The 16,235-nt window shown below is 39.3% G+C and overlaps 1 protein-coding gene across 10 annotated transcripts in view; it reads left to right on the top strand.

The window, feature by feature from the left end:
- Positions 1-16,235, top strand: part of Rp1 (RP1 axonemal microtubule associated) — a 338,377-nt gene that overhangs the window by 156,605 nt on the left and 165,537 nt on the right. For all 10 annotated transcript variants that reach the window (XM_069990725.1, XM_069990729.1, XM_069990733.1 and 7 more), the window contains exon 18: positions 15,903-16,080. In XM_069990725.1, the coding sequence (XP_069846826.1) occupies positions 15,903-16,080 (178 nt within the window). The remainder of the gene's footprint in view (positions 1-15,902; positions 16,081-16,235) is intronic.

Here is a 16,235-nt window from a genome sequence, read left to right on the forward strand (position 1 = left end):
ATGTATGAATAAAATGTCACACTGACCTTGGCCACTCCGTTGGGTATTGTCCTTGGCAGAGTGAACTGTTGCTTCCCCTCCTTTGCCTGGAATTCTAAATTTCAAAATTGAAACCATACCTAAATTATTTAGATGTTGACATAAATAGTCTTTATTTCAGAGCAGCAAAAGTTAATCCTCTTAAGAAGGTACATTTAAGAAAGTACTGCAGTGGCTCACAGCTGTAATTCTAGCTGATCAGGAGGCTGAGATCTGAGGATTATGGTTCAAAGCCAGCTCAGGCAGGAAAGTCGTCTGTGAGACACTTATCTCCAATAAACTACCAAAAATACAAAAGTGGAGCCTTAACTTTGAACAAGAAAAGCTCAAAGACATTGCCCAGGCCCTGAGTTCAAGCCCCAGGATGGCACACAGACCCTTCTTTTAAATGTTAAACAATTGTCTTAGATGAGTCCCATTTCAGTAATCCCTTGGCCAAAAAGGAATCTTTAAGGTTACAATAAATAGACAAGTAGCAGGGAATGGCAGCAGCGAAGACTACACAATCCGCAATTAAAACATATGAGTTTGTTGAGCCCTGGAGCACTGACATGCCAGGATTGTACCTGACATAGGGTTCCCAGGTGATAGATGGCCCCAGGCACCACCGGCCTACCTTGGCTTTTTAAACATTACTCCACAGGGGCGGGGGAAGGGGAGGAAAAGGGGAGCTACAATCGTACATCATAAAGCTGTTTTTTCGGATTCCAACCAACGCCGCAGCCAGTTTTAAGTATAAACTTTCCACCCAAGGATATCATTTGCTTCCTGCCGAAGCTGCGGTGGGAAGCAGAGGAACAGAACAAAGGATGTTAATGGCTCAGCTTAGTTGGGGAACACATAGTTCAGGAAAGAGCAGTAGTAGGGTTACAAAACCTAAAATAACTAGTTAGGTACCAAGAAAGTCTTAGCCAGAGGAAGCTTACTTACATTCATATTTTTTTAATTTAATTTGATTTTATTTGTGAACATACTGTACAGAGGAGTTACAGTTACTACATTCATATTTTAAATCCATTCATCATTCACTTCACAGTTTAAGTCAAATACTACAGTTTATTTCTAATTCCCCATGACATCATTAAATTCATTTATTGTCCACCTTATACAATTCAAGTCAAGTACTATAATTCATCTCTAATTCTCCATCCTATCAGACACATGTTACAAGACCCCTTGATTATAAGCTACTGTATATCCATTCTCTCCTTGTCTGGGTGATAACATCAAAACAGGAACTTAGTAAAATGATTGAAGACTGCTACACAACAACTATCTAGGAAAAGTTTAAACAGAGCCTCCTTCACCTCAGTTTGGAAGTAAATGTTCCTGGGATGAGGACTGCCTATTTGAGCCCTCATCTCTCATGCTGTATGCCTTTTCTTCCTGTCTTATTTGCCCCTACTTTATTCTTCCTTTCTATTTGCTCCTTATCTTGTGAGTTTCATTCATGACTCTTTTCAAAATTCTTTACACTCTTAAATTCAAGAGTCTTGTTCAGATAGACAATGGAGAGGCTAGTCAAGAATCCCATTCTTCTCACCTACAAACCCTTCTACAGTGACTGTGTAATTTGGAGAATGAAAAGATTGTCTGTTCAAATACTTTTTAGCATCTCTGTGGGAGATTTTCTCACTGTGGATATAGAATATATATGTTATATAGCAGAAAGAATAACTTTCCTAGGTTTTCTGACTTGGTTTAAACCAAAGTTTCTGTGACTCAAATTAGGTGAGTATGCAGTTCCTGCTTCTGGATTTTTCTCAATTTCTTTGTCTTAGAACTTCTCAGGTTTCCAAGGTGCCATATTTTGGTGTATTTCCTATACCCCAACATAATCATCATGCATGATCCAGCTTATTCTTGAAAGGATCCTTCACATCCATCCCAGGGGACCACGCAGAGGCAGGCAGGCACAGGAGAAAGATTATCATAAGGTTTAATAGAGGAGCCATATTTCCCTTGGAGGGGGAGCACATGGCACCCTTCACTATCCAGGGCTGGGAGGTGCCCAGGTCTGGATGGAGCTGAGGACCAAAGGTAGGCATAATGCCTACAATTTTTACTCTGATTTCCATTGGGTTTGGCTCCTTGGCTATGGCATCTCACACAGGCTGTCTCTGGTCACTGGGATTAGAGGAGGCTTCTCCTCTGGATTCCAGGTAGACAATTATTTTGAGTCAACAGACCTGGGTAACCAACAGAGACTTAAATAAGCACTCTAATGCTTCCTTTCAATGGTGTCTGTCACTTCAACAACATTGAATTTTAAACTCCTACTTGAGTAGTTTTAAAAAGAAGAGACTCAGCCGGTGGCTCACACCTGTATTCATAGCTACTCAGGAGGCTGTGATCTAAGGATCCCAGTTTGAAACCAGGTTGGAAAGTTCAATTTCCAATTAACCATAGAAAAAGCTGGAAGTAGCTCTGTGGCTCAAATGGTAGAGTGCTAGCCTTGAACAAAAGGAGCCTCAGGGACAGTACTCAGGTTTAAAGACTCCATAGAAAACTCATCAGTTTATTTTAATTCTTCTGTTCTCATTGTAGTTTCTTTATGCTATGGTGGATTTAATAGCTCATTGATTTGGTTGTCTGACTTTAAAATTCACTATCTACAATTTTGGTTGTAGTTTTAGTAAAAATGTACATTCTTCTGTACTCTGAAGAAATACTATTGACGCCTAACAATGAAGAACATACTTTTTACTTATTCTGTGAGTTATCTGAAATCTCTAAACTATAGAATAACAGTGCTCTTGGAAACAGTGATAACAATCCTCTTAGCTACAATCCTCATCATTTGCATATAGTAAAACATGGTCACAGTGTCTAAAGGGATTGAGAGTGCATAGAGGTAAATAGTAATGCACAATCATATCATTGTATCTTAAAAACTTAATAGTGCTTCAATCTTGGGTACTACTCAACAAATTCTTATTATAATCCTTTGAAAAGAAAAAAAACTGAATTCCAAATATTTGACATTATATATTCGAAGCATTTCTTATAGGAAAACAAGAATGTTGATTCTATAAAAAATGTTTTTTCCTACTGTTACCATAAAATTCTTATCCTGTAGGTGTAGTAGAAATTCAAGTTAAAAACAAACAACATGCAGTTTGCGAAGGATGATTCTAACGTTGTTAATTAAAAGAATAAAATTTAGTCACAAATGCCTGGGTAGAACTAACATGGAATCAAAGGAAAAAACAGCTGTAGGAGGTGTAGGAAAAACAAACTTAATGTACCAAAGTGATCATTACCAAGGGACACACAGAGAAACACCCCACACTAACAGGGTACTTTTTTTTTGGCAAGAGGTTAGTTTATATAAATAGAGGGAAGATTTTCTCATTGTACATTTAACTAAATTTTCTTCTTCACTCAGAATATACTTTCAAATAATTAAAAAGTTAATGGTACCTCATATTTGTAAAAGGTTGAAATAGGAAAGTGTTATAACCCAATCAGTGTGAATACAAAGGCACTACAATTAATAAGCCCAATTATAGAAGTGTTTATTGCAAAGGGGTATAGGCTTCCCAAATCATGCAGCCCAGAGAAAGCTCAGAGCTAGTCTTCTAAAGGAAAAAAAACCCACCTTCTTTTTGATAAATGATGTATAGATTATTTTTGTTTTGTGAAACACATACAGAAGCAAAACTGAGCATTATTAGTAAATTTAGACTTACTTTCCCAAATACTGGGATGGAACATTTTTGGATTTTTCACAGAACCTCACTGATCAAACACCTTGCAGTTTTTTTTTTGCAGAACCCACTAAACAACAGCTCTGGGGGTCAGAGGCCTTTTTCCTTTGAGGCACAAAATGGTGTTACTTTTGTCAGACTTCAGGATTAAAGGTATAACCTACTTCATTCCCCACTGGTTTTTGTGCATGAATTAAATCACTGATTCATTTTCCCCATATATTTTTGGGGGAATTTGAGAATAGGTCAGTCTGAGCATGAGGAGTTTGATAGAGGTAATTTTCTTTTGAATTATTCCAATAATCCAATTTATTATGCAAGGCCCAACCATGATGGCCAGCAGTCACAGAGCGAGTGGATCTACAATGGCTGAAATGAGTATAGTTATACAGGGAGACCAAGTGAACAAATTTGGGAGCCATCTTTTCTCTTGTTTGTCCTTTTCCCATTGTAGCTTGATGTTCTTTCTCACCAGAGACAGACTATTCCTTATGATCCCTGAATTGTTTTCATAAAAGAAACAATTCTCTCCTAGAGCCACACATAGACCCCTTTGTTGGAGAAAGAGGAGATCCAAGCCCCTTTGGTTCTGTAGGACCATTGCAGCTAGGGAATTTACTTGATTCTCAAGCTGAGGGAAGTTTTCTAGGTGGCTAAGATCAGTGTGTACCTAAGTAGACAATTCCCCCTTTTTTCTCTTTTTATTAGAACCACAGTTCCAACTGCAGTTGACTCCACAATTCCCAGTCCCATTAGAACCGGTACCAAGATGAGGACTCTTTTCCATTGGGGTAAGGAAGGTGGAGGGTAGATTAGGGTTCTTCCCTCATCCCCATCATATAAGTACACTTGGGGAAGAATATACACTAGAATGCATAATAGAGGGATGCTTTTAAGCATAGAGGAGGAGGCACACCTAGTTAGCCCATTTGTACAGGTAAACCGGGTATGGTTAGGTAATTGGTAGAATACTTCAAAACTATCATTTACTACAATTTTTTTTATTGCAAATTGAAGTATAGGAGGAGTGCTGAAAGGGGGGAGCAAGTCCCAGTTTCCTGCACATCTCCCAGCATTAGTCGAGGCTGGTTACCATTGGCAGCAGCTAGCATCCCTGGTCGTACTTAGTGAATTGATAAGACCAAGCCTAATAGAGTAAGGGGGTTTTGAGTTTAAACAAAGCCAGCAATATGCTCCTCGCTACAGCCAAGTAGGCCTCCTTGGGCTAGCCTGGTATTTTCTTTGAATAGTGAATAGAATGTCTGGATCCCTTCCTGTTACATAGTCTTATGCCCTGTGTTTACCCTGTGTCCCAGTTGTCTCTGCTATATTTTATCTTGGGCTTAAACTCTACTGGGTTGCAAGAACCCCCTTTATAGGAGGAGGGAATAGAGGTCTGTCTGTACCTCCCTAGTAATGCCATTTCTCCTATATCACTGGTTCATGTGGATTTCCAGATACTAGTGCAGTCTCAAAGACAAAAATTAGGACACATGCAAAAGTATTAGTCTAAAGGGTACTGGGAGGCTTGAACTTTCTATTCTATTCTCTCCTTTGAGCCGGGAATGATGTAGCCATTTAAGGATGTCATTGCCATAGGAGTGGTCAACCTGATGGTGTAGAGTCCTTTTTAGATGGCTATTGATCATTCTTGGTGAACTTCTAAACCCAAATGGAATCTCCAGGTTGGAAGGGCTAGGCTGGATCTGGGCTGGGCCATAGCAGCGTGTAGCAGCATCTCCCAGCATCTTTCAGACTGATTGCATACCTCTTGCTGGCCTGCTTGCATGTTCTATAGACTGGTTAAGAAAGCATATTTAACTTAACCTATGGTGGGAGCTTGACTTTAATGAAATGTCCCAATAATTTCCTTGTTTTCCCTGAGTACACAGGTTTTGGAGGCTGTCCCTGTTCTGGTTTTTTAGGACAGTTTTAGGCAGTGATCCCTGGGTAATTTATCAGAGTGACAACTTTTATTAACCATATTTCTTAATAAGGTTAGAATATTTTTGAGTGGGGGAAGACGTAGAGGGCTTGAACCTGTAATCATCTCTCACAAGTGCGGTGTCCACATTGGCACACTTGTTACCACTGTTTTCCCATGCCTCATTTTACATCTATTTTGTCTTATTTTGAAATTGACTTTGGTTCCTTGACCTTAAGGGGAGTTGATGGGCAAAGATTCATCTTCTGTATCTTCTTCAAGGTGGGTAGGGGCATTAGACCCTACCTAGCCAGGAACCTAAAACCTTAGCCTCTTTTACCAAGGGGTTGCCAGAATCATATGTCATTAGGAACAATATTTACTCCAGACTGGAAAGAACATACAATATTTAACTTTTAACAACTGCATAGACTTTTTGGGCTATGGTACTGTAGCTTGTATAGCACTCTGGTTTGTAAAGCATTTTCCTGACTAACTGGGGAACCTGACCTCTGTGACCTTTACAATGTATAATAACAACCTGTGCAGGTTCCCAGATAGCTCTTAATAGAGACATGATCTCAGGTCCACAAACTTCCTTTCCTGAAAAGATGAATTTACTGTCAATTAGGGCTTTGAGCAGATACTGGGGGCTGGCATTTTATTAACTTAAAATTATCCCCTTTTTGACAACCTTAGCTTTTTGCTACCCACTATAACAGATGACTGACAGGCAAGGGTGTAAGTTCCCACCCAGTTACAAAACAGACAACCCTGGACATTATTAGATCAGTATGCTTATAAACTATTTTCTTATGATCTCCCAGCTCTGATTAATTTTGAAGGGCCAAGCACAGTGACTCCAAGATCTGATGTCATCTTTGCCATCTAAGCAGTATCTTTTAATTGCCTCTAGATACCTGTCATTTCCAACACAAGCTAGGAATGTCTTTTCCATATTGGCATTTCCTTGGTCAGTCACTGGACTTGAACTCAAGGCCTGGGCTCTGTCCCTGAGCTCCCCAACTCAAGGCTAGCACTCTAACTCTTTGAGCCACAGCTCCACCTTCCACTTCTTCCAGTGCTCTGCTGGTTAATTAGAGATGAGAGTCTCACATGGGAACTACCTGGGCTGACTCCAAAATAGAGTCTTTGTCAAACAGCCCCCTTTTTTCTACTTGAAGCAACAAGGAGATAAGTAGAAATAGTCCCCAGACATGGTCTTACCTGGAACTTATAAAGAGGCAAAGTTATATTTGACAAATTTATAAGAATCATCTGTAGTCATCAGTTGGCCTGCCTGTAATTCATCAACAAATTTATAAAGGCAAAAACTTAAACAGCTATTAAACAATTATTTTCTAATTTTTCACTGAATATAGCACTAATTAAAACCAATATTACCAAATCAAACCTTTGTGATTACAATGAAGAATGCAGGAGAATAGGCTCTGGATCCAAGGAAATGCACATCCTTGAGAAGCAAACATTATGCACCAAAAAAGGCCTTAACATATATACTTTAGTGAACTTCATTAGTCTAAATTTTTTTCTTTTTCATTTTGAAAAACATTTAGAACAATTTTTACTTTTTTATTTTTATCCAGGATCCCAGTTTTGACTTTTTTCCATACCTTTTTACTATCCTCTCCTTTACCATGTTACAGCTTAGCTTTTATTTGCATTTGAATAATCCCTTTGAAACATTAGGTCCCTTTACCTCTTCACTTAAAAAAAAAATGCATGTAAGTGCAAAATAGCATTGAAACCAGATTGCATCACAGATAAACCCTTTTCAAACCTCCTTTAAAGCTTTTTAAAATTTCATACATTCCAAGGGACAGCTTTAGAAATATTAACTACTAATTCTATCACCCACCACACCTCAGTTTTTTTAATGTCCATCTGTAAGAAAAGAGGGGGGGGGAGGGGGGAGGCTGGGAAGGGACGTGAAGGATAAACAAAGGAGGAGGCTGCAATGCTTGGTAAGAAATGTACACATTATCCTGCCCATGTAATTGTAACCCCTCTGTACAGTATGTTCACAAATAAAATAAAATTAAAAAAAAAAAGAGACCAGAAGCAAAGATGGGCCATCTTATGTAATGGGCAACCCCATCTGATTCCTTAGGGTTAGAGTATCTGCTTTTGTGCCAGCTTACCCTCTCACCCATCCTTAGGGCAAGGTAAGCTGCACCTTTGCCAGATCAACCCTTATGCCTTGAAGATGGGCCACCACTGGCCCATTAGCATTTTGTTTTTTAGTCTTTTCTCTTTATTTTTGACTGCAATAACAAAGCGATTTCAGACCACTAGTCAGAATGGGCAATGTCTTTAACAATATTAAACTATTATACTTAAATTCCTGATACTTGACCTCAATTTTTTTAACAGTAGAGGGAAATAAATCCTAAGTCCTCAAGAGATTTGCATTTTTGATAAGCCAGACAACTCTTTTTTTTTTGGCCCCCCCTTTTTTTTTATTGTGAGAATACTGTACAGAGGAGTTACAATTACATGGGCAAGATAACGAGTACATTTCTTATCAAGCACAACTCTTTTTTTGGGGGGGGGGTCCAGTCGTGGGCCTGAACTCTGGGCCTGGGCACTGTCCCTCAGCTCTTCAGCTCAAGGCTAGCGCTTTATCACTTGAGCCACAGCACTGCTTCTGGCTTTTTTTCTTTTTGCTTATGTGGTGCTGGGGAATCGAACCCAGGGCCTCATGCATGCAAGGCAAGCACTCTACCACTGAGCCACCTTCCCAGCCCAAGCACAACTTTTGATTACAGGTTTTTTTGTTTTTTTTGATTGGTCATGGGGCTTGAACTCTGGCCCTGGGCACTGTCCTTGAGCTCTTCAGCTCAAGGTTAGCACTCTCCACTTGAGCCACAGTGCCACTTCTGCTTTTCTGTTGGTTAACTGGGTTGGCTTTGAACTGTGATCCTCAGATCTCAGCCTCCTGAGTAGCTAGGATTACAGGTGTGAGCCACTAGCACCCAGCTTGATTATAGTTCTAAGAGCTTTTATTTTGAACATGTTCACACACTCTCACACATAGACCCTTGTGCATAAAGATCTTAATGCACTCAAAAATGAATATTGGCCATACATTTTTGGAATTTTAGTGGCAAGAGGTACTTTTGCCCATAACCAAACAAAATATCTTACTCTTACAGATGACCAAGATCTGAGACAAAACTTTGCTAAAAAATTAATAAATCACCTTAGCATCCCTCAGCCCCATTCTCTAGGGTTTGCTTCTGTTAGCAAGTTATTAGTATAACAATTAACCTTTGAATACCTTTAGATAAAGGAAGGGTATGGGGTTACCTGAAGCTAACCCTTTGCCCACATGGTGGGCTGACCCTGTCTTTTACTCAATTTTAGACAAGAGCACTTTAGAATTTTAATTTAAGTTGCCAAAGTTAACAAAGGATCAGAACCAGGACTGAAGCTGCCTGTGCCCCACCTCCAACTTCCAGCTGGGCCATTGAGTAGGCTACAGCCAGATGCTAGAACTTTGACTCCCCCTAGAGATATCCAAATAACGAACAAAGACACAGAAATCAGTACCAGACAAGACAGGAACACAAAAATTGAAGGCTGAGTAGGGGCCTCTCCCACCATGAGTGGGCCTTCCCCAGTTTAGCCCTAACCACAAGTCTCTTCTGCCCTGAGAGCAAACCATGAAACCAAATCCTTGGGGGAAGAATAAAGCCAGTCAATATCACAAAGGGAAATAGAGACAAACAACTCAAATCGACAAGACAAACAAGAAGGGCCCACAAATTCAATTGGGTCCCACTCTAGGGACCTCTAACAGCTACCATTGACATCTTAGGGGAGCTGGTGGCAGGGAGTTCAGGCCATGTCTGGCTCTCCCACAGTCCACTCTGAGGCACCTAGGGGTCATGATATGATTTGTATTAGAGTTTAATCACCATTCCTTGGTTTGGACCATTGGTTGTGAACCAGTTCACCTCACCTAACTTTTCTTCCTTCTGGTTCTTCTAACTCTTTAAATTTAGAATGTGTCAGAATTACATTTTTGTTAGTCACTATATAATACTAGAACAGTGCTGAAAATGAAAATGAACTTTTAGACACCAAGTCCAGTTCCACATGTTGGAGTTCCTCTTGCCCATATATGACAAAGAGATATGGTGAAAAGCAGAGAAAAAATTTATTAGATGGCAGCTATGGAAAGACAACAGTTCAATATATCTCCAATCATCTTCAGGGACATAGACATTTACCTTAGACTAAATAGAGAGTTTTGGGGAGTAGAGGGTGAAAAAGTAGGCATAGTTAGAAAGGTCCCAAGTTACATGTGTGTGTTGTCAGAGGTAGTGATAGGTGGTTTGACAGTCAATTGTCTCAGAATTTAACAAGTGAGGATTTGTTACAATAAGAGTCATTGATGCCTGGCAGCTGTTCTAGTCCTTCCTGGACTCTGAGATGGCTCCAGGGTGACTACAGAGAATAATTGCTCAGAATAAATGACAGGACCCAGGTACAAAATGGAGGATTCTGGGACTGCTAGCCTTCATCCTGCTTCCAGTTAATTTGTAGGCCAAAGTAAAGAGCCTGTGTTTCCTAGCAAAATTAACCCCTTACAAAAAGTATAAGATTATAAATAAATAAGATTATAATGAATTATAAAATAAATAAGATTACAATAAAATATAAATCATATTTTACTTAAACATTAAAAAATTGCTATTGGTAATTTTAATTCATTCTCACAAATCTCATCTTGATCTGAGAAATCCTATTTTCTTTTGCCTACTCAATGATTTTATGAGTGTAATGAGTTATTCACATGTATATGGTCAATGTTGGTGTAAACTTGTGCTGCTAGTGATTGAAAATCATAGTGCATTTGAATACTATTATGTATAGTTGCTAGGGTTGTATCATAAATCAGATACAAGTCCAGTCATGAGAAAACAAAGACATCACATTTTGAAAGGTCAAATTTGGAGTCTTTTTAAAGGTTGGTGACTACAGATGTACTCTTGTCTCAAATATCTGCAGCCCCCAATATAGCTCACACTAATTTTTTTCTTTCAGTGAATTATATCCTATCTCTTTAAAAATTTATTTTGTTTTATTTTATTGTAAAGGGAATGTACAGAGGGGTTACAGTTACATAAGGTAATGAACACATTTCTTGTCAAACGTTATTACTCCCCCTCCCTCATTTTTCTCCCATTGTCACTCCCTCTAGCTTCCCCCTCAAGTTGTAAAGCTCATTTCCAACACATTGTCTTATGAGTATCACTGTTGCATTGGTTCACTCTTTGTCCTTTTTCATCACCATTTTGTTATTCCGCTTCCTTTCCCCACATCAGATAAACATATATACAAGACAAAGGGTAGCAAAAAAAAAACCACTAAACTTTTAAAGAAAAAGACCAAACGTTTGGGTGCTGGCAAAGCCCTAACATAAAGGCATCAGGAGAGGCACCAGAAGCAGGGATTCCTGAATTTGCATATCTTTTCTAGGGCTCAACAACAGGTGCATCTGATTTGCATATCTTCTAAAACAGAACCCCTCCTGTTCCATCCACTGAGCTAAGCATCTGCAATCCAAAGGATGGCTTGTTTCACCTCTAGACCTTGGAATCTGGGTGGACAGCCTCGTTTGTTATCTGGTTAGGAGCTAGGATGGTTGTGAAAACAAGATGACCCACTTAGACATAGTCTTTCCCTTACTTCATTCCCCACTGGTTTTATATACATAAAATCAGATAATTGATTTCTCAAGTAGAAAGCTGCATCAAGCCCTTAGAACTGAGAGCCTACCCAAGTTACTTTAACCAAAGTTTTACAAATGAGGCTCTCCTGGCATATACCTGTTTCAGTAGCATAATGACATAGCCAGTCTTACCCAGTCAGGCTGGGTAAGATTTACAGAGAGAATGTCCCACAATAGTCTTAGTTCCAGCAGATCCAAAGTGGCCTTCTTCCAGGAATCAGCTGCATGTGATGGAGTCAGGCAGGATTCCTGTCTACTTTCACCATGGTGCCGAGGGTCAGGATGAAGATGTAGAGTCCCCTCCAGATAACTGTCAGGCCATTCTTGAACTTTACCCAAATGGAATCTCCAAGTTGGAAGAGATGGGCTGGATCTGGGCTAGGCTACAGTAGTATCAGTGCAAATTTTTTGGCAGTGGCCTGGGGCAACTTACCAGGGTGACAACTTTTGGTAATGAGATTTCTTTTTAATAAGGTTAGGATTTTCTAGACAGACATAGAAGGCTTGAGCCTGTAACCATCTCATCCAAGTGCAGTCTCCACACTTGCCATTTGTTACCACTGTTTTTCATACCTCTTCTTTTAATTTATTTTGCCTTATTTTTCAAAAAATGACTCTACTCTCTTGATCTTAAGGGGAGTTGCTGGGAGAAGATTCATCTTCTGTAACTTCATCAGGGATACTGACCATGACTAGCCAGGGATCTATAAACCTTAGTCTATTTTACCAAGAGGTTCCCAGGATCAGATGTCATTAAGGAACAATATTTACTCCAAACTGTAAGGTACATACAACAATTAATTTTTAACAACCACACAGACTTTTTGGGTCTACAGTGTAGCCTGTTAGCACTTTGGTTTGTAAAAGCATTTTTCTGGCTGCTTAGGGAACCTGACCTCTGGTTACCTTAATAATGTCTAAGTTACGTGTGCAGGCCTTTAGACAGCTCTCAATAGGGACATGATCTTAGGTCCACAAACTCCACAAACTTCTTTTCCTGAATTTGTGTGGATGGTGCCAGCCCCAAATTACTGCCAGTTAGGGCTTTGAACAGATGGGGGGGATTTTAAACTACCCCCACACACACACACCTATTTGAAAACCTTAGCTTTTTACTAGTCACTATCACAGATAGTGACTAGTCAGTGACTAGTCTGCCCAGTTATGAAGTAAACAGACATGGGCATTAGAAAGAATGCTTACAAACTATTTTCCCATGACCTCCAACACATGACTCCAGGATCTGACATCATCTCTACGATTTGAGCAATGCCTTTTAGCTGCTTCTAGACATTCTGTTGCTTTGTCCCAGGAGTGTATTTTTCACACAGGAATAAATGCTCCATTGGCATTTCCCTTGCTTGGCTGCTGGACTTGAACTCAGGCCTGAGAACTGTCCCTGAGCTCTCTAGCTCATGGCTAATGCTCTACCACTTTGAACTACAACCCCACACTTCTGCTTTTTTTCAGCACTCTGCTGGCCAATTAGTGATGAGAGTCTCACAGAGACCCTTTTCTGCCCTGGCTGGCTTTGAACAGCAGTTCTCATTGATCTGAGAACAAAAAAACACTTTACTCCAATGAAGCAACTAAAGGAGGTCAGTAGAAATACTCCCTAAGCATGGTCTTATGTGGAACTTACTAAGCGTCAAAGTCACTTCTGGCAAACTTGTAAGAATCATCTGTTTCTCTGTGGGCCTAACTAATTGCTACAAAAGACCTGTAAGGCTAACTGGAATGGCAATTAAACAATCATTTTGTTAGCCCTAATTTTTCCTTTCTCCACTTTGTTTCACATTGAAACAAACAGGACAATTTTTACTTCCAAATTTAAATTCAGGAACCTATTTCTGATCTCCTTTCCAAGCCTAGCATTTTATACTTTAGCTTTCATTTGCATTGAATAATTCTTAGAAACCCTGAAGCACTAGGTCAGTTTTACCTTTCTGTCCTCACAGCCTCATTTTTTAAAGCTGCCAGTTTTTTTTCTTCTGTATCTGAGCTCTCTCAGAAAACCTTTGAACTCAAATTAGTTTTATACACTGCACCAAGAATCCAGACTTAAGAAATGAATAACAGAGAAACTTTTTGCTTTTTTACCAAAATGCATCTAATTGCAAAATAGCATAGAAACCAAGTTACATCAAAAGTTAAGCCTTTATAACCCTCTTTTAAAACTTTTATAACTTTTGAAACATCCTAATGGGCAGTTTTTAGAAAGACTAATTACATTACCCATTTTACCATCAGCTTTTAAATGTCCATCTGCAAGGGAAAAGAGACATAATGAAGATGAGCCATCAGACACATCCTATAGAATGGGCATATATCCATCCAACTCCTTAGGGTTAGATGAAACACTTTTTTGCCAGCTCCCCCACCATGTGTGGAGCCCCTACTAGGGCCTATCCCATCATGCATGGGTCCTCTGTAGGGCCTGTTCCACCATGTGTTGTCTGGCTGAGCTACACCTTTGCCAGATCACCCCATACCCCTGAAGATAGTCCCATCCTAAGTTTTTTTCATATTCTTTCCTCCTGATCTCCGACAGATAAAATCCAAAACAGTTCCAAACAAATAGGCAGAATAGGCAATGTCTTTAACAGTGACAAACAAACCTTTATACCCAAATTTCTGACACTTACCCAAAATTTTAACAGGGGAGGGAAATATAGCCTAAGTCCTCAAAATATTTACATTTTTGCTAAACCAGATAACTCTTGATTACAATGCTAACAGCTTCATGCATTAAAAAAAGATGTTTGCCAGGTGCCAGGTGGCTCTTACTCATAATCCTAGGTACTCAGGAGGCTGAGATCTGAGGATCATGGTTTGAGGCCAGCCTGGTCAGGAAAGTTCTTTTATCTCCAATTAATCACAGAAAAAGCTGGACTTGGCACTGTGGCTCAAGTAGTAGAGTGCTAGCCTTGAGCAAAAGGAGCTTTGGGACAGTGCCTGGGCCCAAAGTTCAAGTCCCAGGACTGGCAAAACAACAACAACAACAAACCCATGGATTTTTTCCAATCTTACCCTTGCAGATGATCAGGATTTAAGACAAAACTTTCTGAAGAAACACTTTAGCTGGGCCTCATTTCTCCAGGTTAGCCAGGCATTTTAGCATACCAGGCGGCCTTTGAATACTTTCCTATGGAGGAAGGGAGGGGGTTACTTGAAGCTAATCTCTTAACCCACCTGGTGGGCTGGCTGACTTTTACCCAATTTTAGACAATTTTCACATTGCCAGGATTTAGTTAGATGTCTGAACCAGGCCTGCCAAGGCCACCTGTGCCCTACCTCTGGGACACAGCAGTCCTGGACCATGCCCAGCTGGAGGCTAGACTTGCATTTCCCCAGAGATGACCAGATGAACAACAAAAAACATAGAAAACAAGGATCCACAAGACAGGAACATAAAAAAGGAAGGTGGCTGGGTGGGCTACTTCTACCTCTGCCATAACTCAAACTTCCTACTGTCTTGAGAGTCAACACTCTCTACAGTGTGAGAGTGCTACCAGAATACCAGATGTCGGGTAGTCCCCTATCATGGCCAGACACTGGGTAGTCTTCCACCACACCCAGATGCCTGGTGGTTTCTCATACCATGACCAGATGCTGGGTATTCTCCTACTTACTTATTATATAAAATGTATATATATATATATATATATATATACATATGTGTATATATAAATATATACGCATATTTTATTGAAAAGGTGGTGTACACCGCGGTTACAGTTACGTAAGTCAGGTAACAAGTACATTTCTTTTTGAACAGTGCGACTCCTCCCTCATTTTCTCCCATTTTTGTCCCTCCTGACTCTTTTCCCCACTAAGTTCACTTGCTATATTTTTATTAGTACTTTATGGTTTTGTGTAAGATAGTGTGATGTGCTACACTATCTTCTATATGTTGCATCTCTTGATTACAGCATTTTCTCTTCTGCTTGATTTATTCTTGTTTAGATCATCATAGCCCTAGAAAGAATAGATATTTTATACACACATACACACACCCCTAGTTTAAGTGTGTGCAGTTGGTTATACTATGCATATTTGTGTAGATGCATTTTGTGATGTTCACAAAATGATAAAATAGCCTAATAGTGCATTTTCACTTATGTATATATATATATACATACATATGTATATATATATATATATATATATATAAACATTCACATTTTAATGTTCTCTGCACACTGTAGAGGTGAACAACTTCTGAAATGAAATGCAGTGCAAACTGCATATCTGTGGTTTGGGATCCTTTGGCAGAGGTATGTGCCCTTAACTAAGCTCATCATATGATCTGTTTCTGGACCTTATGGAACAGGATGCCATTTATTCAGAGGTTCATATGTTTTCAGGTGTTTCAAGAGCCAAAAATATATTGTTATGAAGTGAATGGTTTTCAATTTGTTGTTCTGTGTTTTCTCACATTTAAAAAATCATGTAATATGAATTATAGGGTACCGGAGATGCTGATTGTCATTTTAAAATTAAGAAGAACTTGGAAAATGCATCTATAAGCTTGGAATCTGTGAAGAGCCCAGGGCTGTTTGTTGGACTTCAACCAGATGGAAAGGCAAAAGCAGTTGTTTATACCAAAGAAGAGAATGTTTGTTTCTATCCACAAGTTATCCAATGTATGTGTAATGTAAAATACTTTACATTTGGTTTGCTTTATAATGACTTATATAGTATATGATAATTTCATCCAATTTTACTAAGAAAAATTCTCCAATGCTTTACATAATTCTAGATATAATATTGAACTCTTTTTTAAAAATTATTTATTTAT

This window comes from Dipodomys merriami, unplaced genomic scaffold (assembly GCF_024711535.1).
Source record: "Dipodomys merriami isolate MVZ:Mamm:240054 unplaced genomic scaffold, mDipMer1.0.p SCAF_4, whole genome shotgun sequence".
Classification (NCBI taxonomy): domain Eukaryota; kingdom Metazoa; phylum Chordata; class Mammalia; order Rodentia; family Heteromyidae; genus Dipodomys; species Dipodomys merriami.